This window comes from Acanthopagrus latus, chromosome 17, assembly GCF_904848185.1.
Source record: "Acanthopagrus latus isolate v.2019 chromosome 17, fAcaLat1.1, whole genome shotgun sequence".
Lineage (NCBI taxonomy): Eukaryota > Metazoa > Chordata > Actinopteri > Spariformes > Sparidae > Acanthopagrus > Acanthopagrus latus.
Genome location: NC_051055.1, coordinates 25,539,481 through 25,560,952, shown reverse-complemented (window position 1 = coordinate 25,560,952; position 21,472 = coordinate 25,539,481). Strand labels below are relative to the sequence as shown.

Sequence of the window (21,472 nt, the reverse complement as noted above, 5' to 3'; positions counted from 1 at the left end):
CAAATTACCTCCAGTTGATGAATTATGTATGGGCACAACAAGGGATGGAAGAGCATAGAGAACAATCAGAAACAATAGCCGTGCCATCGCTGGATCTGAGAGAGAAAGAAAGAGAGAGGGAGAGAGAGGTTTTAGAGGGAAAATGGGGAAGTGTGACAGAGAAATTGAGGGGTTTTCAGGGGAGAAAGACAGAAGAGGAAACAAGAGGCAAAAATAAAATATTACTGAGGAAAAATTCTTACAGTATTAATGCTACACGCTACAGTCTTCAGATACAGTCATTTTCAGTCCACTGCAGCCTGTCCTTCTAACAGGGATGCATCAACTTTTTGGCAAAAAAAAAAAAAAAACCCTCCTTCCTTTTCAGCCCGCCTGACTGTGCACGGAGAGGATGGAGCTGCAAGATGAGTCCACTTTTCTCTCCCTGCTTCTATTTGTATTTACAGTGCAGACAGCCCATGCTCAGCTGAGAGCCAGCTTGGCTTAATTTCAAAGGCCCTGTATACAACGTTTCAGCTGAGGTTTTTGATGGCTGATATAATTTTTTTTTTTTTTAACAAAGTGGCTGCTCATGGAAACGTTTCACACCACGGCACCACTCAATAGGCTTTGGAGTGTTCTTCATGTGAGGGTGGAAAGGTATCTGGGACAGCTTGTAAAAAACGCTGGTAACACAAGCTGAAAGGATTTTTTTTAGGTGTGTTGAAAGCTTTTTTTTTTTTTTTTTTTCAGGCACAATGACCAAACCCCGCCTTTTCACTGGCAGTGAAGCTCTGGGCCACGTTAAAAAGACGACAGATTTAGCATTGCACTCCCATAACCCTGTCAGAGTCACGACGGACAGTCTTATTTAAAAAAAAAGATTGAAATCGATGCAGCAGGGGGCGTCCCGGTAGCTCACCTGGTAGAGCATGCCTGAGTCGGAGTTCGATTCCGACTCGCTGCCCTTTGTTGCAGGTCATCGCTTCTTCTCTCTCTCTCTCTACCCCCTTTTAAATCTTATCTCTGGCTATATTATATATAAAAATTCACTAAAAGGCCCATCGACGAAGCAGAACCAGACATATTGTCTGTATCAAAAACCTAGCGCCTACGTTGCCCACAATGCAACACTTCTGCACTGTTTTGTGGGAGTTCTGGGTGTGTTAAGTTTCCACTGTGCAGACTGCGACCAACTAAACATGCCTCACCTTAAAGCCTGAAACACACTGGGCCAACTGTAGGCTATATGAAGCGTTTTGGGAGGCTCAGACAAGTTTGGGAGACAAAAAAAAAACGACAAAATGTTTGGAGCCCAGAGTATTTTGTCCGCTCTGGGCTACTGTAGAAACATGGCAGTGCAGACAAGTCCCCAGAATAAACACTACGGGCAGTTTGATTTATTTTGTGTGATGAATTCGTATCCGTCAGTATTTTGCTGTTTTTGTCACGAGTATGTTAGCCGGAGAAACAGCGACGTCATTTTCAACAGAACGCGGCTGATTTTTCTGAGCTTTAGCACCGCGACTGAAGGCATCAACCGATCATGAAGGGCATAACAGACATGACATGTCACAACTCATTATGTTTGTTGTCACACTTTATTATATGAGAAAGGACACATAATTTTAAAGACAGCATGACGAAGGTGACTCGTGATGAGTCACCTGGTTTGCTCCCAGCTCAGACCAACAGGGAGATGAAGCTGTTACATCCACCTGAGATCTCTTCAAATCCACCAGACTGCTTTGATAGAGACATGACATGGCTGCTGCTGTGTAGTTTGTAACTCTGGTGTTTGATACGTCTGAATGGACCTGACTGGAGACCCGGGACAGTCAGCTGAGATGAACTCTGTGATTGCGACCTCTCTACCTGTCAGCGAGCTGGTCAGAGGTGCAGGACTCAGCTCAGAGACCCCCTCGGCCTGGAGCCAGTTTAATGCCGGTGTTGATATACCGTGGTGCTGATTATATATTGGAGCAGAGTATCACAGTCACAGTTTTTGCATTTTTGTCATTTGTTCATCAAGTCCCTGTTGTCTAAAGGCCTTAAAGGTATAATTGGTAGAATATAACCACAATTTGAAGGTAGCTTTAAAAACATAGCGTGGGCTGCTAGCTATCCTTGGCTGTAGCTAGCCACCGTTAGCTAAGTGACTCGTGGCTCAGTTAGCCATGGAGCCAGCGGCCCTACAGTTTGTCTGGACCGGAACCTCAACTAGATTTGTCCGCCTGACGTGAGATTGGACACAGCCTGAGAGACAGCGACTGAGATTAGTTTGACAACAAAGGATATATTACAAGGTGATTGTCAGCAGGACGGACCGATTTCACAGCAGACGTCTCAAAGCAGAGACATCACAGGTGAGACCAACAACATTAACGGTGGCTCCACTCTGTTAAGTCATGACGGTGAGGGAGCATGCACAAGACCACAGCACTGGAACTGGCTCACCTAAATGGAATGCAGCCATCATTAATGTTATAAATTCCACCTGTGCTTTTCCTGCTCCGTCAAGTCAAAATGTCTGCCGTGAGGAGGGTCTGTTGACTTCGGGGATGACAAAACACGGCAGGCGGGACCGTGAGAGGTGTGCAGCCGGACATCAGCAGCGGGTGATTAAAAAAGAGTGTAGAGCTGGAAGATTTTTCACATCTTACTCTGTGAATCGAGTATTTATTTGAACTAAACCAGAGGTGGATGTGGAAAGACAATCCAAGACTATTTTTTTTTATTTATCTCGGGTTGGAATTAGTCGTTTTGCAATGAGTTAACAAGGCAGTTCAGCTAGTCTATGATAAAAGAGAGAAACTTGAATTCAGACGGTGTACGGTTTCATTTTCCTGTTATTAAGGAAAACAGCAGTGAGAGTATTTCATTTCTTGACATTATGTGAGTTTATTTCGTTCATTTACCATGCTAACAGCTACGGGGGCTGTTGGACAATCGCCTCAGGTATAAAAGGGTGTTTCAAGACAGGACAGGCCAGGGCTAGCTTGTTAGCATGCTAACCGTAGGTTTAGTGCTGCTGGAGCGCAGCTGCATCATCTCTGTGAGGAAGTGAGGAAATAAAGTGTTCACAGTCGGCACCGTCTGGCTGAGAATTGTATACATTTTAAACCCCTGCATACATTTAAAACGATTCAGTTATGCAAGACAGCCAAAACACATTTTTTTAAAAAAGGTGTGCTGATTATATCTTGATGTCAACTCGTGCTTCAGGTAACGTGCAAGAAAAAATGTTCCACCTTAAAAGATGCAGGTCGTCTTTGTGCCCCAGTTCACAGCTAGATAACATCTGCTAACAATGAAAAGGCAGCAAAACGTCCTTTCTTTTCTTGGGACATCAAAAAAAATAACATTACTAATACTTGTGACAAATGCGTATGAAAGTAATCACTCAAAATGATCCCACATGTTTTGACTGATAGCGGCTCTATAGCCTGTTCTCCACACGGTGAAGTCAGACTAACATTTAATCACATGCTCAGTTATAATTGACATAACTGTGAATGTGTGTCGTGGGAGCACTCGGGCACTCAAACAAATAGCCGTCGTCCACCCCTGATGCTAACCTCAGTGTACAAGTCCACAACATAGCAGGTACAGAGACGTCTTTGACTTGACTTCATCATCAGACATCTGGACATATTTCACAAAGTGCTTGTTTAAGCTCATGTAAACACAGTGATTATTAGATTATTATTAATTTTGTATCTGATTTCTGTCGCTAGATCCCCGTAAGTCCTACACAGTGGACCTTTAATCTACTAGCTGTCAGTGTGTCTGTAGCAGACATACGGAGCTACAGAGGTCCAATGAGCTCACTGCTTTTTTAACCTCAAAGATGTTTCCCCCACTCGCAATCTTTAGTCGCGACCAACGCTGACTCGAGTGACATCACTTGAGGCAATTCAGCCGACCAGTTGGGGCCTCTTACAGACTTCGATGCCTAAACTCTGAGGAGTTCCCACGTAAATGGCAATTCTACTTAACGTGTACAGATTCTCCATCTGCCTCGCAAGAATGGCGATTGGCGAAAACAAGCGGCCACTTGTCCGTCACACTGACTGCCTAATGTGCAGATTTCATGAGTACAGAATGAGTGTGCTGTGCTGACCAGCAAAAAGTCAAAAGACCCTTGAGTTCCGCGAGCCACAGTGCCTGGAGTGCCGGGAGGAAGGGAAACACACACACACACACAACTGACTGTATCAATGATAAACACACTATATATAGCTGCTCATTTGCAGTTTTGAATAATAAATGTTGCTTTATGGGGCTGTCACACAAACATAAACACATCCAAACATACATACACTCCCACAGTTAACAAGGCGGCAAAAGGGGGTGGAGGGTCTGTGTGTGTGTGTGTGTGTGTGTGTGTGTGTGTGTGTGTGTGTGTGTGTGTGTGGTGAAGTGGGTGGGTGGGTGGGTGGGTGGTGTGTGTGTGTGTGTGTGTGTGTGTGTGGAGGGAGGGGGGCATAACAAAAGCAAAGCACCACAGTGAGGGAGACAGATGGCAGCGAGGCTTCTCGCTCGCTGAAGACAGAGACAAACTCCACTGGATAGTTCATTAGCATTATCCAGTGTATTTTTAGAGTTCACTGACAAGAAGCATGCAGGAGGTAGACACCACTAGAGAGAGAGTGTGTGTGTGTGCATGGGTGTGTGTGTGTGTGCTGGCAGCGTACAGTGTGTGCTTGTGTCCTGTGTGGGAAAGAGGGAGGGGGGGGGGAGAAAACAGGGAGCAAGAAGGACAGCCCAGCAGGAGTCATTAATATCTGCGATCACACACTGAGCCGGATAAAAGCAAAGTATGTGTGTGAGTGTAGCACAGACTAAAAAAACCAGCACAGAGCCAGCTAACTCCATCAGCTGCTGTGGCTGCAGTAGCACGGAGCAGACAGTGGGGGGGAGGAGAGAGAGAGGGGAGGGAAGGGAAGGAGGAGGAGGAGGAGGAGGAGGAGGAGGGGCAACCAGCCTCAAGCTTTAAATGCAATTAAGCTTCAGCAGCACGGACACGGGCAGCGGCTTCACAGCTCCAGAAACCATGCAGCCCACAGACACTGCTTCCACCTCTAATGTCACTGATGCACACACTGCTCTGCTTCCTCCTCTCTCTCGCTCTCTCTGCGTGTGTGTGTGTGTGTGTGTGTGTGTGTGTGTGTGTGTGTGTGTGTGTGTGTGTGTGTGTGTGTGTGTGTGTGTGTGTGTGTGTGTGTGAATAATGCCGGAAGCTGCAGTGGAAAGGGATGATCCGGTGCGTTTCAGCACCAAAGACAGCGCCACACGAGCCTGTAGTCGTGGCTACACTCTCACGGTCCACACCAACACACACACACCAACACACACCAACACACACGCTGATGCTGTTATTTCGTGCATGGCTGAGCATGAACTGTTGAGACGTGCGGGTCACAGCGAGGCTGCCACCAACCGTATGCTGCCGGTATAGTTACTTGTCCGGCTGTTGACGAGGGGAATCCGCGATGGCCTGTTGGAAGGAAGGAAAGGAGGAGGGAAGGCCGGAGCGCATTAACGAGAGCTCCGTGTCGTCCTCGTGTGAGCGGATCTAGAATACAAAAAAATGTCACCTGCTCACACTGTCACACACAAAAAAAGGTGTCCTCCTGATATTAAAGAGCGTCTCTGTGCTGGTAAATGCAGACAGGATGCTGGTGCCTTCTCTCTCTCTCTCTCTCTCTCTCTCTCTCTCTCTCTCTCTCTCTCTCTCTCTCTCTCTCTATCTATCTATCTCTCCTGCAAGAACTCAAAACAAATCTGGCCTGTGCACATCGAGAATGTACTGTATGGCCTTTGCATACGAAATGAGGAGGCACCAATCTGGCACCTGTCTAGATTATCCCACACGGCGCACGGAGCGTTTTAATTTTGTATTTTTCTGGACAGATGTAAGCCTGATATTGCGACCCACAGTCATAGTAGCATCGAGCTTCCCCCCCGCCACCCCCCTCCCGAAGCAAAAGCTGTAGCATGTGTACTTACTATTAGTTCCGATGCGCTCAGTCAAGATAACAGTGCGTCCTCCGGATGGGACCCGCCAGAGAAAGAAGGGGGGAAAAAGCCCCGGTGTCCTATTATTTGGTAGAAATATGCATCGTTTCGGCGCTGCTGTTGTTGTTGTTATCTTATTTATGGCTATAATAATATGGCTATCAAAAATTGTGCAAGCTGCTCCGTTCGTAAACAGACTGTTAGAGAGAGAAAAAAAAAGAAGAAGCGAGGCGGATCTTTTAGTCGGGGTTTTTCCTCCGCGTATTGCAGTTACGCATGGCAAAAGGTAAGAAACGACAGAACACCCATACAAAAAACATACATGCACTATATACAAACGCGTCCCCAGAAACGACGAAACACCGATTCACCACACTCCCCTCCTTTTTTTTTTTCCTCTCCCCCTCTACGATCTTGAGCTAATACACGACGTCATGATGGAGACGCACCGTGCGTAACAGTCTCTCTCTCACGCATTTATCCGGGCTTTTTTTTCTCTCTCTCTCCTCCCTCCCTCCCTCCCTCCCCTTCCAGAGATGAAACACGCTAAGGTTTGGGCCCACAAAAGCAATAAAAAATTAAAAATATATATATATTATATATCTCATGATGAATCTTACGAGGAGGATTTGGGTTTATGATAAGCTCGCGGATTTATCCCACCGTGTGTAATTATAACACGGCAGGAGGACTAGACACGGATGGAGGTGCAGATATGGCGCTGTGGTATTAACAGTGACTACTTTGTTAAGCCTGTTTCCTTAAAGCCCTTTGGAGTTAAGTCAACGAAGCAGCAGTCAGTCATTTCTACAACACTGGTCATCTATTAAATCAAAGCCCGTCGACTCCCTCAGATCCCCTTTTGTGTCTTTCCCACCATTCTCTGCTCCTCCTCTGCCATCTATTCTGAGATCAGCACCCTGCTTCATATTTATATATCTGCTGAATAATTGAAGGAAGGCTGGGGAAGACATAACCTCTCCCTCTGCCTCTCACCATCCCTGTTTTTTCCCCTGCTGTATCTGTAAAAACAGGAGTTCCACATCCTGCATCTGCCTCTTTACATCAAATCCTACAGGGTAGCAAATGAAATATGAGAATACGGGAATGACACGAGCCCAAGAAGTATGATCTGGTTTATTGATTATATGTATGATGATGCATAATTTTGGAAACAGTGACATTTTTTGGACTAATTCACAAATGCCAATAAAAGGTCAAAGACTAAATGTTAAGACACAAGTGAAGGTGAGGTGTTTCAGGCAACGGTAATGATTTAAATACACACTTGTACGACAACTTGTGGGTATCCAGAACATCTGTACAACAAACCTGTCAAATATTCAAATCAGCAACGCATGTTTTAACTGTACATGTCAGTATTTTCCAGCTTTGTAATAATTACATACATTTACAAGTCATTTTCTTGACTTCATTGTTTTGCATCTTTGACAATCAAAGTACAATATCGTAAAAAGAAAAATACAGAAAAAAAAAAACAAAAAATAAATCATAACTCTTCAAGTCTTGGCGGGTGTGGTGCCTGCGTGAGTCAGATTAATAAAAATGTTTTTTTTAATCATAAAAAGAGCACACCTTTGTTCTTTAAATGGTTCTAAACAGAACTACAGATGAGTTTACGATAAAAGTACGACTCATGCTAAATTTGTTACTTGTTCTGTGTCAAGGCACAATTCAAATTACAACACGGGCAATCTTTTTTGTTTCAAAAGGCAAACAATAGAAGATCTGCTGCCAGAGAAACCCACTTATACAAATGTAAACCATATTCAAATAATACAAATTCGGGAAAAAGGCTTTTTGCATCGTAAGACTACAGCGTAACGACATTAAAAAAAAAAAGAAACATGGCTGAGCTTCATCATTGTAGCTTTAAAGGTGTCAGTGTTTGTTTCAGCTTGTAGCCCAGAATACATGTTGTAAATGTCTGCTTTAATTCAAAAGCCAACCAGGAGTGCATGCTGTCGGAGTGGTAAAATGGAGTCTTTTATCATCTCCAGACTCCATTCATTCCCTTCATCGATTCAGGAATTTTCAAAAAACGCATTCTCTCGTGCCAGAAATAACGAAGCGCTACTTGCAGCATGTGACTGGAAATAAATATATGAAATGTGAATTCAAAACATGCTTTCACTCTGCGCCGACACAGAGACGTTTCTGTCATTCTTCCCTATACGCCAGCTTGATGAGGGTGGATGTGATGGTGGATCTCAGTGTGTATGGAGAGACAGTGCCACCCTTCTACCTTGAAGCAACCGCTGATAAGAGTCGACGTGACCCGAGGGGGGAAAACGATGGAGGGATTTGTTTTCTCCAGTCTCACCAAATTAGATCAACGATTAGCCTGGAAAAGTAAGAAACGATGCCTTTCTAAATATGTCTGATGGAACAGGGCTTTTGATCTGTCTTCGCTGTTCCTTCATGCTCAAGGAACAAATTCTACCCAGAATCCCTCACAGGGAGCGTATATACACACTTTACTTGTCCTGGAGGGCTGAAAGCGCATTAGATTTCAGTAGTGCTCTAACTAAGCTGCAATGTTAACTATTGATCAGAGTCAGCTTTAGAGTAATGTCAGTCAACCTACGTGTGCTTATTTACACCGAGTATCATACACCTACAACTGCATCGCTGCAGTTTCACAGCTAATTCACTGTCTTATACTTTGGTTGGTACCTATGTGTTAGGGATGTTTGCCCTAATATGTTCTCTTTGATAACTCATGTTTTAATTCCGCCGTGTTGACAGCTGTTAATTCTATGACAGCCTCACAAACTGAAGCTTCGGTGGTGCTGCTTATAGAATTGCTGCTGGCGCTCTTTGGCGGATGTTTCCGTCAGCTTGTCTCTTCTATCGATCACTCCGCCTTTCTCTTTCTCCCCCTCATCCCCTGTTACGCTCCCAACATCGCTGAGGTCCCCGAGGTGCTCGATGGAGTCATATTTCTCCAAGTCGGAAGCGATGGTCTGCAGGCTGAAGACTGAAAGGGAATCCGACCCCGCCCGCTCCCTCTCCCTCTCCTTTTCGTTCTCTTTGTACTTCTCCACCAAGTCGATGGCTGCATCTACTCGATCTGATCCGGCCGCACCGCCGCTGCAGCCTGCAACTTCTTTCTTCACTCTGATGTCGGACTCGGCTCCGACGGGGGGACTCCGCCCGCCGCAGACAGTGGGGCAGCCTCCCTCTGCCTGGTCCCTTCCTCTCTGAGCGTGGATTTGTTCGCTGATTTGTTCCAAGTTTCGTAGAGCAATGGAGTAGCGGGTCTTCACTTTGGCTACCTGCTGTTCCAGCTGTAGCACTTTGGTCTTGTTTTCCTGGAGTCACACAGAGGGCACAGCAACTTCCATCATTCATTTCAACATTGATTTTACGTCATAACCTACCAGTGACCTCTAGTAAATCTATAACATACCAAATTCATCGCAGCATTTTTTGCCAACTCAGCAGCATATTTACAACAACACACAAAACAGATTTTTTTTCCCTTGCAAGAATGAGAAACTGGGGCTGACCACACACCTCACAGAACATGTTGTACACTGTGTGCTCCTGGTTTCAAAAACAGTTTTTACCGTGTGTCTACATTACCTCCAGTATGTGGTTGAACTGGGCCTTGAGCTCAAAGTAAGGTTTGGATTTCACGATCACTCTTTTAAGGGACTTTTGCAGCATCTGAACTCGAGCCTCAGCCTCCTGACAGGCATGCGTGACTCGCATGTGCTCCCTCTCACTGCGGAGTCGCTCCTCCTCGGCTTCGTTCACCTTTGACAGACACGCAGGAGCAGGGCGTTAACACACACACACACACACACACACACACACACACACACACACACACACAGGCAGTGTTTTAATGAGTACAACGCATGTAAATCTCTTCAGATTATCGACTCCACTGATGTTTGCTACATACTAAACAGTGAGACAGCGCCATGTCACCTCTCACACAAACTCTTAATGTTTAAGGGAGGTTCATTTATCTTACACATCAAGTCTGTTTACAGGTCTCGGGGTATTACTGCATACGTCTATAAAAGGCAAAAGGAGCTCAGTTCGATATACAGTAGGCCACAACTAGGTCAGCAGTCAAGTTGCACTGTGAGTAACGTGGGCGTGCCAGGGCGTCGATGCTCAGACTAAAATACTAGCAAGAGATATTATTATTATTAGCAGATATTGGCTTATCGCAGACTCAGTATCTACGTATGTGTTGTTCATTATGTACTGATATGAAAACTGTGTATTTTGTACATAGCATAATGCAGAAAAGGATGCTTGTGGTCATTTATAATTGTGAAATTCCCAGTGAAGATTATAGTTACACAAAAAATTATGCTCTGTCTTCATCTCTGTCACAAGTTTTTTGATAACCATATTTTAGGGATAATAACAAAAACTGTAGGTTGCTCTAATGATACTGGAATGTTTTACTCCCCACTGTTGGTGTCAGCATCAATTAGTCACATCGTGCATCGATCGGGGTCGTTACGAGGTCAGACTGGATCATTAAAATAGGAAGGAGATGCATAACGGCGCATCAAAAGGGAAGAGCCAACAACAGGAAAATACTTGGCATAAAACACTGTTTAATCTTTAGGCTATGCTGTGAAACATGATACACCAATTGATATTTGTAAATCGCCTCAAAAGTACTTCAGAAAATGCTACAACTGGGCCACACAAATCAAACGTTACAACACATCACCAATTATAATAAAATGAGGTTGATAAATGATCATCAGTAAAGTGGATATAACGACTAAGTGGCTGAAAGTAACTATAAGGACAAGTAGAGTAGTCTGGTTAGTTCAGACTATAACATCACTTTACTTTATTTCATATCATGATGTAAATATATCCAGAATCTAAGATGACACATACCAGGATAAAAATATAATATCAATATATTGCCCAGCCATAAGTAACAGTCATGAATATGCATCACATCCACAGCAGCAACAGCATGTCATTCGATCAATGCAAATATCACGTCTTCTGTAGAGCGCACCAGTACACGTCAGCCAGCTCAGTGGAAACACGATCCAATATCACTGTGCTAAAACAATAACACAGAAACGAGCGAGGGGAAACCATTTACGTTTCGAAGATATAAAGTCGACCTTACCTTTAGATGTTACATTAAACTGGCTTGTTGTTGCGATGATGCATACTTCTTTTCACGTTACAGAAGCACAGAGTTCACCAGAGTTCATGAATCAACCCATCATGACTCATTTTTTTTTAGCATAAGGTTTGAATATGTGTACGTGAGAACATGAATTAAACTGGAGCAGGGATTTGGCAGCGGGATTTGACAAGCAAGAGTGTGTGGAATTTAAAAAAAGACAACACCATTGCTTGTTTCTCTACTACATGTAAAATTGCTCAAATAATAAACAAGATCATGGATTTACACGGATTAAGCTTCTTTTGTTTTATTCCTATGTTACTATCCACCACGTGTTTCATCCCATTTGAGACACGAGAACCATCCTGCATCCATCCTATCTGGTTTCATTTAACGCCACTGTTTTAGAGCATGTGTTCATTCTCCTCTTTGTTACCTTGGACGTAGCGTGGTTGAGCATCTCCTGCCAGGTAGGATCCAGGGTGTTCTTCCCATCAGCCATCAGGCCCTGCTCTGCCACGTAGACCATCTCCCTGGCGGCTGTGTGCATAGAAACGGCTCTCTCGTAGCTCAAAGCTGCCTTCTGGGTCTCTTGCTGTGCCTACAGAGGAGCAGACACAACTGCCTACAGAAGTGGAATATGACAAGGACACGACCCCCTGTTCTGTTAAGTTCAATACAATCACACCTCAGTCAAAGTGTGTTTGTAAATCAGAGTTTTTGATTTGACTTGCTTGATGTTAATTAAAATTAAAAACGCAATCAGGCCAATGAAAATGTAGGAACAGGCCAGGTGGCTATAGGAAAAACAAGTGAAATGTCTTTCAAATACCTTCATTTGAATTTGTATATTTTACTCCTACAGCTACAGCTAGTACTCCTGTAGCAATAAAACAAGCATCTCATGTCCAGATTGTGTGTAGGGCTACATCTAGTTAAGATGGATCACACATCATATTTGGCAGTAGAATCAATCTCACATGCATATTAAATGATTTGTATGGCGAACGCACTCTGACGACTATGAACACTCCTTCAGTGCACCCAGGAATGCACTTGCAGTGAAGATATTACGTATGAGGACAAATGCATTCCTGACCACCTCAGAAAATGCTGTCTGAACAATAATATTTCTCTACAGTGCACTTTGGGAGCTGCTTCAGTCTTTGAGAGCTTTCCGCTTGTGATCAGCTCATCCCAAGATGCATTATGGCGCTTTATGAGATGAAAGGCTGGGGTTTGGGTTCGCAGGTTGACACCAAAGCAACTAAATGAAATCCACTTTGATGTATTTTTGCATTTAGTTCACGCCGATTCACACCGGCCAATTACAACTAAACAGGTAAAAGAAAGTGGCTCTCGCTCTCTGATGGTCTAGATGAAAGACACTTCAGAAGACCTTGTTTACACTCAGGCTAAAACTTTAGTTAGCAAGGTAAGCAACAGCCTGTCTAGCCACGGAGAATAACTTATGTATTGTAAACCTGCGTATATCAATTTAGTAAAATGTATTTAAAGTGTAATAACTAACTGGGTACATCACTTGTATGTATATCTAGCAGTATATGTTTTTTATTTCATTAACTTTTAAAAGTTATTAAACCAACACAGTATATATGGATATTAGGGATTATTAGGGGTAAGATACAACAAGTTTCTTTCAGTATCTGTGTTTTTTGTGTCTGACTGCTGTTACATAAATACATTTTAAAATGTGCTGTGACTCTGATGCAGCAGTCTTTCTTTGCTTATAGTCACCACTCTGATCTCACTCAATGTCCCGCCCATCACATCGACTGACTGGTCATAAACATATACAATTACTACACTGCCCATCTGTCTACCTTACAATTTATTCATTGTACAACAGTCTACCACAATAATTTAATGAATTCTACTTTGCATTTTCACTTCTGCACTATTTTCAGGTCCTGTGTCAGAAATTCTATTCTTATTTACCTGCGTGACTTTCTTTGTATGCATACTTGATGAGCAATGTTGATGTGAGCCTGAGAACAACAATGTGATTGCTGTGCACATGACTGATAACAAACATGACCCTGAGACACTGCAGCTTATCTTCTAAACACGTGGGACACATGTTTCAAGACCGACAAATTATCTGAGCATACCTCTTTCGCAAGGCGACGAGCTTCATAGTAGGGTCTTGCTTTCTCTATACAGCCACCAAGCTGAGAGCTCTGAGCATTTAGCTTCCTGGCGGATTCGGTGAGGATCTTCCGGTAGCCTGATCTGGCATCCTGGATTGTTAATGCATGAAAATGACAAGATTAGATTAGAAGGGTGGCTGCGAGTGAGGAATCTTTTTACCGAGTGTCAAGTTATCAGCACTCATACATTTTCCATTTGAAGAGCTCCAGACATTATGCTTAGAGATATTGAAAACTAAATTATCATATTGATTAGCACATTCTGGGTAGACTACTAAAATATTTAACAACAGAGGCAGACTCTCAAGCAATTCCCAGGGTGGTAGTAAATGTTCTTTTCACATTTCTCATGAGTTTTGTTTTGTCAAAATCAAAGCGATTTTATTCAGTATGTTTTGCATTTTTTCCAGTTATGTGTATGGAGACAGAACGAATGTTCCAAACTGAGTGGAAAGTGTGTTATTACTAACATCCAACTGCAGTTCTAGTCTGTTGATTTCAGCACTGGCTTCATTGAGATGCTCCAGCTCTTCCTGTGGGGGAAAGAAAAATAATGCACTGCTTCAGGCCTTTATGAAGAAAAAGAACAAAATGAATGTGTATATTCTCCAAGTACAAACAGTCACAGACATGGTTAAATTAGCTCCAGTTGGTAGCTCATCCCAAATGCAATATCAAAGCAAGCTCAGCACAGACTGGGGCTGAAATGAAATGTGCTTCAGAGGCACTGTATGTCCCCATGGTGAAATAAACATGTCAACTCACTTTTGATCTGAAAAAACGGATTTGCACAGATCACAGTATTATGGAAATAACACAAAGCACAAAGAAAATCAAAGCATCAAAGTGTTTTTCTCCCAACACACAGCCAAAAGCAGTCCAGTTTTACCCACCCAGGTAACAATAATTACAGCTTGGCTGATGGAGGTTTGATGACCACTAACAGGTTCTCCTACCTGGATCCTGGGGTCCAGCTCCTCCTCGTAGGGGCTGTGTAATTGCTCTCCCACGCATTTCTGTTTGTCACTCTCGCCGTCCTCACAGGTGTCCCTGAGCGCCGGTTCTTGTGTGTTTCCATTAGTTTCGGCAGCTTTGACCTCCTCGTCCCCACCGGGGATACCCTCCCTCCATTCCCCCCCATCTGACTCCCCAGACCCGGCGGGGCTCTCTCGCAAGTCGCCTGGCTCCATTCCAGGCCAGACAGTTTCGCTAGCAGCAGCGTTAGTTAGCTAACTAAGGTTGCTTCGACAGCAGACGCGGTGGCTAATTAGCCCCGAAACCCGTTTCCTACAATAACTATTCAATGTTATTCAGCGGGGGTTAATTTATAAAAAGTGTTCAGTTTGCAATCCGCCATATCAAATCACACCGAAACACGAGCCCATTGAACCAAGCTCGCCTGTAGCCTAGCACGCTAACAGGCTAACGCCGTCAGAGAGAAATTAACGGCTGCTTTTCAGCAAACAGGTGAGAACAAACAGTTGTCATGAGATGCAAAGTAAAAGGGCGTCCATCACTATGTGGCCCCATCACATGGGTTTTCAGCTCCATCTCTTACCGGTTCCTCATTACTTTAGCTAGGCTAGCTAGCTAACGGTTTCGGTCTCACATCATCGTTACAAATGAAGTAAACAGACGAGACTTGGTTAGTAAACGGGCGCGCTGCATTTGGACCAGGGCGGCTACCGTAGACACGGCCAACAATGGAGACTGATCTCTGTCATAGGGGGATGTTGTTTGTTTGATGATGAAGGTCATCTGTGTTGTTATGGAAACTCCCTTAAAGCCAAATTAATACATAAACAATATAATGAACGCTTTCCTGTAAGATGTACGGGCTGGTTGAGTTAATGAAGTAACGTAGGAAATAAAAATGTTAATGTAGAAGTGCCTCGTTTAAAAGTTTGTGGAATTATATTAACAGACATAAAATGTACATAAAAACATAAGAAAAGTCGTTCAAGATTATAACAACAAGGTTCCACCAAAAGGGAAACCTTATTGGTGTTCACAGACAGATATTTCAAACTAGTGCAAAGCTTGGTTGTGTCCCTTCTAAATTTAGAGGAAGGCGCTCTAAGTTCTTGCATAATATTTACACATGCAACACATTAACTTCCAAATTTAGGTGTTAAATGCACCTTTTGTGGTCCTGAGCCAGAGACAGTTACACATTTATTTCTATCATTAGCCCCCAGCAACTGTTCGAGAGAAACAGAAAGGTGTTTCTGCCCATAAACGTCATCACTACATTTGAATCTAGTAATCTTAACATCTTATATTTAGTGAAAACTGGTTAAACAGCATGAACATGAATCAAGATCCCCTGGAACCTTTTCAAACTTTAATATTTTCTGGTTGAAGTTTGTTTATAGATGCATTACTTATGCCAAACAAAGTGAATGCAAAACTGAGTTAATGGCAGCATGTTGTCACTTTATTTTGAATGTTTCATTTGTATTATAACCCATATCCATATTTTTATGGATGCCTGTTTCATGAAATATCTCTGATATCTTCTGCATCAAGTTTACATATCTCACCAAAATTCAGCCTCTCAGATTTGGCATCTTTGAAAACTGTGGGAGCACTTAATCTATTTTAAACTACACTTCCCAAGTAGATCATTTCAATTGGTGAAACTGTAACCTATTAGATAATATGAACTAAAAGCATACTGTTCTTTCCAATAAAAAAAAACAACTAAATAAATTAAACAACTCATTAAAATGAAATTGTGTATTATTTTTTATTTAAAAAATACAAACACACAAATGTAGTTTGCAAGGTAACAAACCTGCAGTGAGCACTACATCAGATAATCATTAAACATAATCATTAGACATTAAAGTGTAAGCAGGAAGAACTGATTTTTGTAGTCGACAACACTGATAATCAAATGACAGATTATACTGCAGTTATGACCAGTCACCATCACCATGAGCAACCATACCACAGATTGTTTTACATTTGTCTCGGACATAAACAGTACATTATAAGCTACCAGAAATTGCAAATAATTTAAACAAAAGCATCAAAAACTAGGCAACTGCATTGAATGCATTAATGAATGTCATGTGCACAATTAGCATAATATAAAAATAGATCTCTGGTGAATAACAGCAGTCTAACAAACTGTTTAGGCCTTTTTTCCTACACTGTAAGAAATGTTTTGGAATAATGAAAAAGACCTGAGTGGTATTGGCAATAACCCCTACACCAGAAAGAAGAACAATCCATTCTGCATTATCAAGGACAACAATCTAGAGTAGATATCATTCAATCAATCAAGAACTATTAGAACATCAGTCTTTGGTCTGGAATGATTTCACCAACTGACATTTACATAAAGGCTTCACATCGGCTTTTCTTCTGGATTATTAGCTCCAGCTGGTATCATACTGGGTCCATCCTGGAGGAGGGGCTAAGTAGATTCTCTGTCCCCTTGACATAAAACTGACGACGCCTCTGTACCCTGTTCTAGGTACTCCGGACTTCAAGTCATCCATGATTCCCAGGTTTTTGGCCATCACTTTGAAACTGTCCTTTCTTGAGTATTGAAGGCGGAAAGGCCCAGATCCTTTTAGCTTCCCCTGCTTAACATCTTCATATGTAACCACAGGAGCACTGTAAACTTCTTTCTCAAAAGCTTTTCTATACGTCTCCTCGTTCAAGTAACCCAGGTCTAACTTGCTGAAAGGCACAAATTCGGAATTCAGTTTAATGTAACGCAGGTACTTGTCATAAAACTGACCCAGACTTACGCCTTGCCGGCCAAATGTCAAAGTTCTTGAGATCTCTGGGCGTATACAGGCACGGTTGCGGCGCTGCTCTGGCTGACGCATCCAGTCGTCCCAGAATGAAGCAGGCCACTTTGGCTCCAGCTCCTCCCACACATCCTTAAGGAGCATCCAACCCAAACCGGGAAAGAAGTCTGTCCGGTAGAGCAGGTTAGCTTTTCCTGGATCCACAAAGCCGTCCCTCCCATTGTCATTCCAAGCGGATACACACCACAAACTGGGGTCAGATTTCAGAAGTGGCAGCAAGGCTCGGAAGTACTCAAAGAAGTCTGGCGCCACCTAGAGTAGGAGATAACATTTAGTTTACATGCCCCCTGTCAACAAGTGATATCAGGTGTTTTAAAGATGAGTGAACAGCTGTTAAATACAGAACCTAGACACTGTTTATTCAATGATAAATGACAAAATAAATAACATCTCAGTTTATTTATGGGCTTTATGTAGCTTATGTGATCACAAATCATGAATGATGTGATTACCTCCAGATCATCCTCTACAATCACAACAGATGAGTGAGAAAGGGTCTTGAAAACTTGGTTGAGAGCCCACCGGTAATGCCTGGAGATTTTGTAGTAACCCTGAAACTTCTTGTGCTGTGGTTGCACGGCAATATCTGACAGGTCCGGCTGCTTCAGATGAGTTACTTTGTCCCCATAAGAGCGAATAACCTCGGCGGTCTCCGCGTGCCCACAGTCCTGACTCACTATGATTGGGTAAAGCTCTGCTGAAGGTCGGTACTGCAGGAGTTTGTCCAAGCAGCGCCTCACCGTGACCCTGTTACAGGCGATAACCAGGATAGGAATGACAGGCTGACGGGGGACGACGACCTTTGGTCCATCTCTGTTTGATGACTCCCACTGTGAATGATGATTCTGGATCTCCAGCAGGATTTTTTTCTGTCTTTCGAGCTCTGCTTCGAACGTGTCTGCGATTCGAAGCACATCTCCCACCACATCATTGGTAGGCCTTGCAGCCGCTCTTTTCTGCTCTTCGCCAGGTTCACTCAGCTGGCCGGGGAGGGGTCTGCCCCGCAGCAGAAGGACCAGTATGGCGTTCCAGGTGATAAACAGGAATGCGCCACAAAGAATGACAGAGCCTCTCTTGCGGAGCATGGCACAGTAACTCAGAGAGAGGGAGGTGGGTTGAAGAGGACAGGGTCTGAATAGAAAGACGTGTCCTTGTTACAGACAATAGGAATGGGATATGGGAAGGGCTGGCTGCGTATCATCACAAGCACATGATCAAAGATCTGGAGTTGCACCAAGCTGCTTGCTTCCTGTGCAGTGACAAAAGTTAAAAAGACACAAGTCAGTGTCGCTAAATGCAAAGACAGATGAAATGTGACGGGGGACCGGAAACATCTTGCAGGAAACTTGTGATTCTGACAGATCCTCAGCTTTGAATATCCTCTTCCATCTGAAATGAGAACAAAATGTACTTTAGCAAAATAAAGATTTCAGTCAGAAACTCAAAGAGGAAATAGCACTTGGGCGTCAAAACAGTTTCTAAAGAATGAAACCAGATGATGAGGCACATGTATGCAAATTTCCATTTCAAAGGAGTGGGCTTCACGGTACTGAACTGGAGTGATGATTCACCAAACTGCCTCTGATCGATTTTCTCTTATCACCTGTGGCTGCCTCGACAGATAAACCGAGCGGTGGGTTATTAAGACTGAAAAAAAACAACAACCATAAACACTGACTTTCGACCCCGCTGTACTCCCAGCAGCTCGACAGACGGGTTATACTCGAATGACTGTAAATACTGTAGCTCAAGGAGGAGCGTGTTGAAATTAGCCCTTACCCTGACAGAGTGGCCACTTCCTCCTCTGGTGCCCATTTCTCCGCCGTTTCTTCGATGACAACCGGCAAAGTTGATCGACGGGAACCGAGAGGCCTCGTGCAGCTGCCGTTAAACTGTTCTCCGGGTAGTTTCCTGGCTATCAACGCAACTTAACGCCCCTTTAGTTTATCTTCTTTCTCACGAGACTGGAAGAGGAGGAGAAGGAGGAGGAGGAGGAGGAGGAGAAGTAACACGACGACTTCCTGGGTATCGGCCAGTCACGGGAAGTCCCGCCCCAACTGTCACCTCGAGACGTTACACAACGGTGTGACGTGTGAGCGGCTCTCAGCGGAGCCAATTAACAAACCTGTGACGTCTTCGAGAGGAAACGTCAGCCCTCACACGCCGTGGCGTCGAAAAATAATTTATTGATTTTTTTTTGTGTCTTTGTTGCCTTGATAATTATCCAACCATTCATTTATTTATTTATTTATTTATTTATTTATTTATTTATTGTTTACAAGAAAAGCATACAGAGCTCTTGTAGGGAGCATCACCACTGTTGATGAAGGTTCTCAGTCATCCAGGTCATCCTACGCGCTGTATCATAGGCACAGGTGTGGTTGTGGGTCACAGGTAGAGCCAGCGTCTTGTTATCCAAAGGTTGCTGGTTCAATTCCCCTGGTCTTTTGGCAAGACACTGAGCCACCAAACTGTTCCTGATGTGCTGATCGGCACCTTACACGGCAGCCACTGCCATCAGTGTATGAATGTATATGTTTGAATTACTGGAAGTCACTTTGGACAAAAGCATCTGCCAAATGTAAGAGCAACCTTACGTGTTTCAGCTCTCATCCAAGAGGCTTCTTCAGTTCTAACTAACAGGATTTTAAACTATATTTTCCTATATTCCTCCATTTGACAATGCAAGTAACATTTCTGCAGCTCAAGCGCTATAAATACATTTTTAGCCATTTGCTGGGCCTCTGCTAATTTCAAATCCACATCCTTTGTGTTTCATTATTATTATATTTCAGGTTTATAAACTATTGTTGTTTTGATAAATGTCTCCTCGAATGCCGCGCCTAGATGTTTTTCTTGAGCCTTTTTGCCTCAGCCTTGTGATTTTCATTTCATACCCTCCTCTATTTTGTTCCTTTTTTAGTCTATTTTGTTTATGTGAGCCCGTTCCTTTCATTTACACACATTGTAGGTGGGTGATAAGAGTTTAAAAGCAAGTAACTCTGATCCAGTTAGTTAGAACTGAGGAAGCTTCTTGGCTGAAACAGGTCCAATTGTTGACTATACAGCACTTACAATACAAAAGCTGTCAGTGTAAATGAGTGTAAAAAGGCTACAAATAACATTCTGGAGCAGCAAAACAACAATTGGCTGGCTATATCACTGTACAGCTACACTTTACCTTTTACAGTGAGAAGAAAAATTTAAAATCGTTTATGAACTAGAAATATATTCATGATGAAACAACGATGCTAAAACATAATTTTCAGCAGAGACTCAGCTAATGGAGGCTTAAAACTGTCTTCTTCTGCTTGAGCTGCAGCCGATGTTTCTTGCATCTATCTCAAGGGATGAGAATCGTCAAATGGAGGAATATGCCTTTGCTTCTGTCTACCCTTCCTGATGCCAAACAAACAAACATGTAACAGTGACTCATGGGGAAAGAGCTCAGTGGTGCTGTTTGTGCATGTTTTAAATATCTTCAGGGTGTATCAGCAGCAGTGGTCGACGGCAACTAGGCCACATTCACTGAAAGTGCAACTTTAAAGGAAAAAGTAGACATTTTGGGAAATTGCTTATTTACAGCATTCTACAGAAAAAGTGAAAACATGTCTGATTGACTTCCTTTTTAACATTTAACTTAGAGCACATTATTCCATAACTCACTGAGGCTGTTGATACACGTGAATTAAAGGTTAATGACTCCTTTTGTCACTGATGTAAGGCTATAAACAGAGAAGTAGTATAAAGCCTTCTGTGGCTCCAGAGGAAGCTCCATGTGATCTGAGATATTGCCTCCAGTGATGTCACTCAGTGGATAAGTTGCATTGTGGGATGCCAGTTAGCGCTACTGCCTCACAGCCAGAAGGTTGTGGGCTTGAGACCCGGTTGGGGAATTTCTGTGTGGAGTTTGCATGTTCTCTCCGTGCACTCTGCCCGCGATCCAAAAACATGCATGTGAATCTGTGTGTGAAGGGTTGTTTGTCCCTGTGGCAACTTGGATTTGACGACCCACTTTACCTCCTGAGCTACAGCCGCTTCCCCGGCGTCGGCTGGGATCGACTCCCTGCACAGGTTCAGAGGTTACAGGTGATGTATGGATGGAGAACCAGAGATATTCCCCCCTTTTTATATGGTGCATTGTTCTTCCTTTCTAAAACATGTTGCTCATATTACCCACAATGCAATTTAGCCATTGAGTGACAGCACTGGAGGCATTTTTTTTTTAACATTGCAGGCTTAAAGATAACATGTTCATCCATTATTTAACTGACCACACGAGGCCTTGAACACATCCAGTAAAATGTGGGACTACAAACAAGACG

At 43.3% G+C, this 21,472-nt stretch overlaps 3 protein-coding genes across 4 annotated transcripts in view; all 3 read right to left on the bottom strand.

Moving 5' to 3' along the window:
* gabbr1a (gamma-aminobutyric acid (GABA) B receptor, 1a) overlaps positions 1–6,437 on the bottom strand; it is an 89,605-nt gene extending 83,168 nt beyond the window's left edge. Inside the window, exons 1-3 of one of the 2 annotated variants that reach the window (XM_037073389.1) lie at positions 5,992–6,437; positions 5,423–5,557; positions 9–95 (exon numbers count right to left, since the gene is read on the bottom strand). In XM_037073389.1, the coding sequence (XP_036929284.1) occupies positions 9–87 (79 nt within the window). In that variant the 5' untranslated portion in view covers positions 88–95; positions 5,423–5,557; positions 5,992–6,437. The remainder of the gene's footprint in view (positions 1–8; positions 96–5,422; positions 5,558–5,991) is intronic. The other variant, XM_037073388.1, reaches the window with a different exon arrangement.
* A 681-nt stretch (positions 6,438–7,118) lies between these two features.
* sh3bp5la (SH3-binding domain protein 5-like, a) lies at positions 7,119–14,510 on the bottom strand. Its single transcript, XM_037073392.1, has 6 exons — positions 14,277–14,510; positions 13,791–13,853; positions 13,282–13,410; positions 11,586–11,750; positions 9,610–9,783; positions 7,119–9,335 (listed from the first exon to the last, which is right to left on the bottom strand). Exons 1-6 carry the CDS (start codon positions 14,508–14,510, stop codon positions 8,790–8,792), a joined length of 1,311 nt encoding a protein of 436 aa, XP_036929287.1. The 3' UTR covers positions 7,119–8,789.
* A 1,540-nt stretch (positions 14,511–16,050) lies between these two features.
* Positions 16,051–19,184, bottom strand: mgat1a (alpha-1,3-mannosyl-glycoprotein 2-beta-N-acetylglucosaminyltransferase a). Its single transcript, XM_037075636.1, has 3 exons — positions 18,927–19,184; positions 17,600–18,536; positions 16,051–17,399 (listed from the first exon to the last, which is right to left on the bottom strand). Exons 2-3 carry the CDS (start codon positions 18,230–18,232, stop codon positions 16,701–16,703), a joined length of 1,332 nt encoding a protein of 443 aa, XP_036931531.1. The 5' UTR covers positions 18,233–18,536; positions 18,927–19,184; the 3' UTR covers positions 16,051–16,700.
* Between the last annotated feature and the right edge of the window lie 2,288 nt (positions 19,185–21,472).

Bases quoted from the DNA above. Each gene is read 5' to 3' on its own strand.
- mgat1a (XM_037075636.1), bottom strand. From the start codon at position 18,232: ATGCTCCGCAAGAGAGGCTCTGTCATTCTTTGTGGCGCATTCCTGTTT. The intron at 17,400-17,599 runs GTAATCACATCA...CTCCTACTCTAG, and splicing joins TTGTAGAGGATGATCTGGAG to GTGGCGCCAGACTTCTTTGA.
- sh3bp5la (XM_037073392.1), bottom strand. From the start codon at position 14,510: ATGGAGCCAGGCGACTTGCGAGAGAGCCCCGCCGGGTCTGGGGAGTCA. The intron at 13,854-14,276 runs GTAGGAGAACCT...TTTCCCCCACAG, and splicing joins AGCTGGACCCCAGGATCCAG to GAAGAGCTGGAGCATCTCAA. The intron at 11,751-13,281 runs GTATGCTCAGAT...GCTCCTCTGTAG, and splicing joins CTCGTCGCCTTGCGAAAGAG to GCACAGCAAGAGACCCAGAA.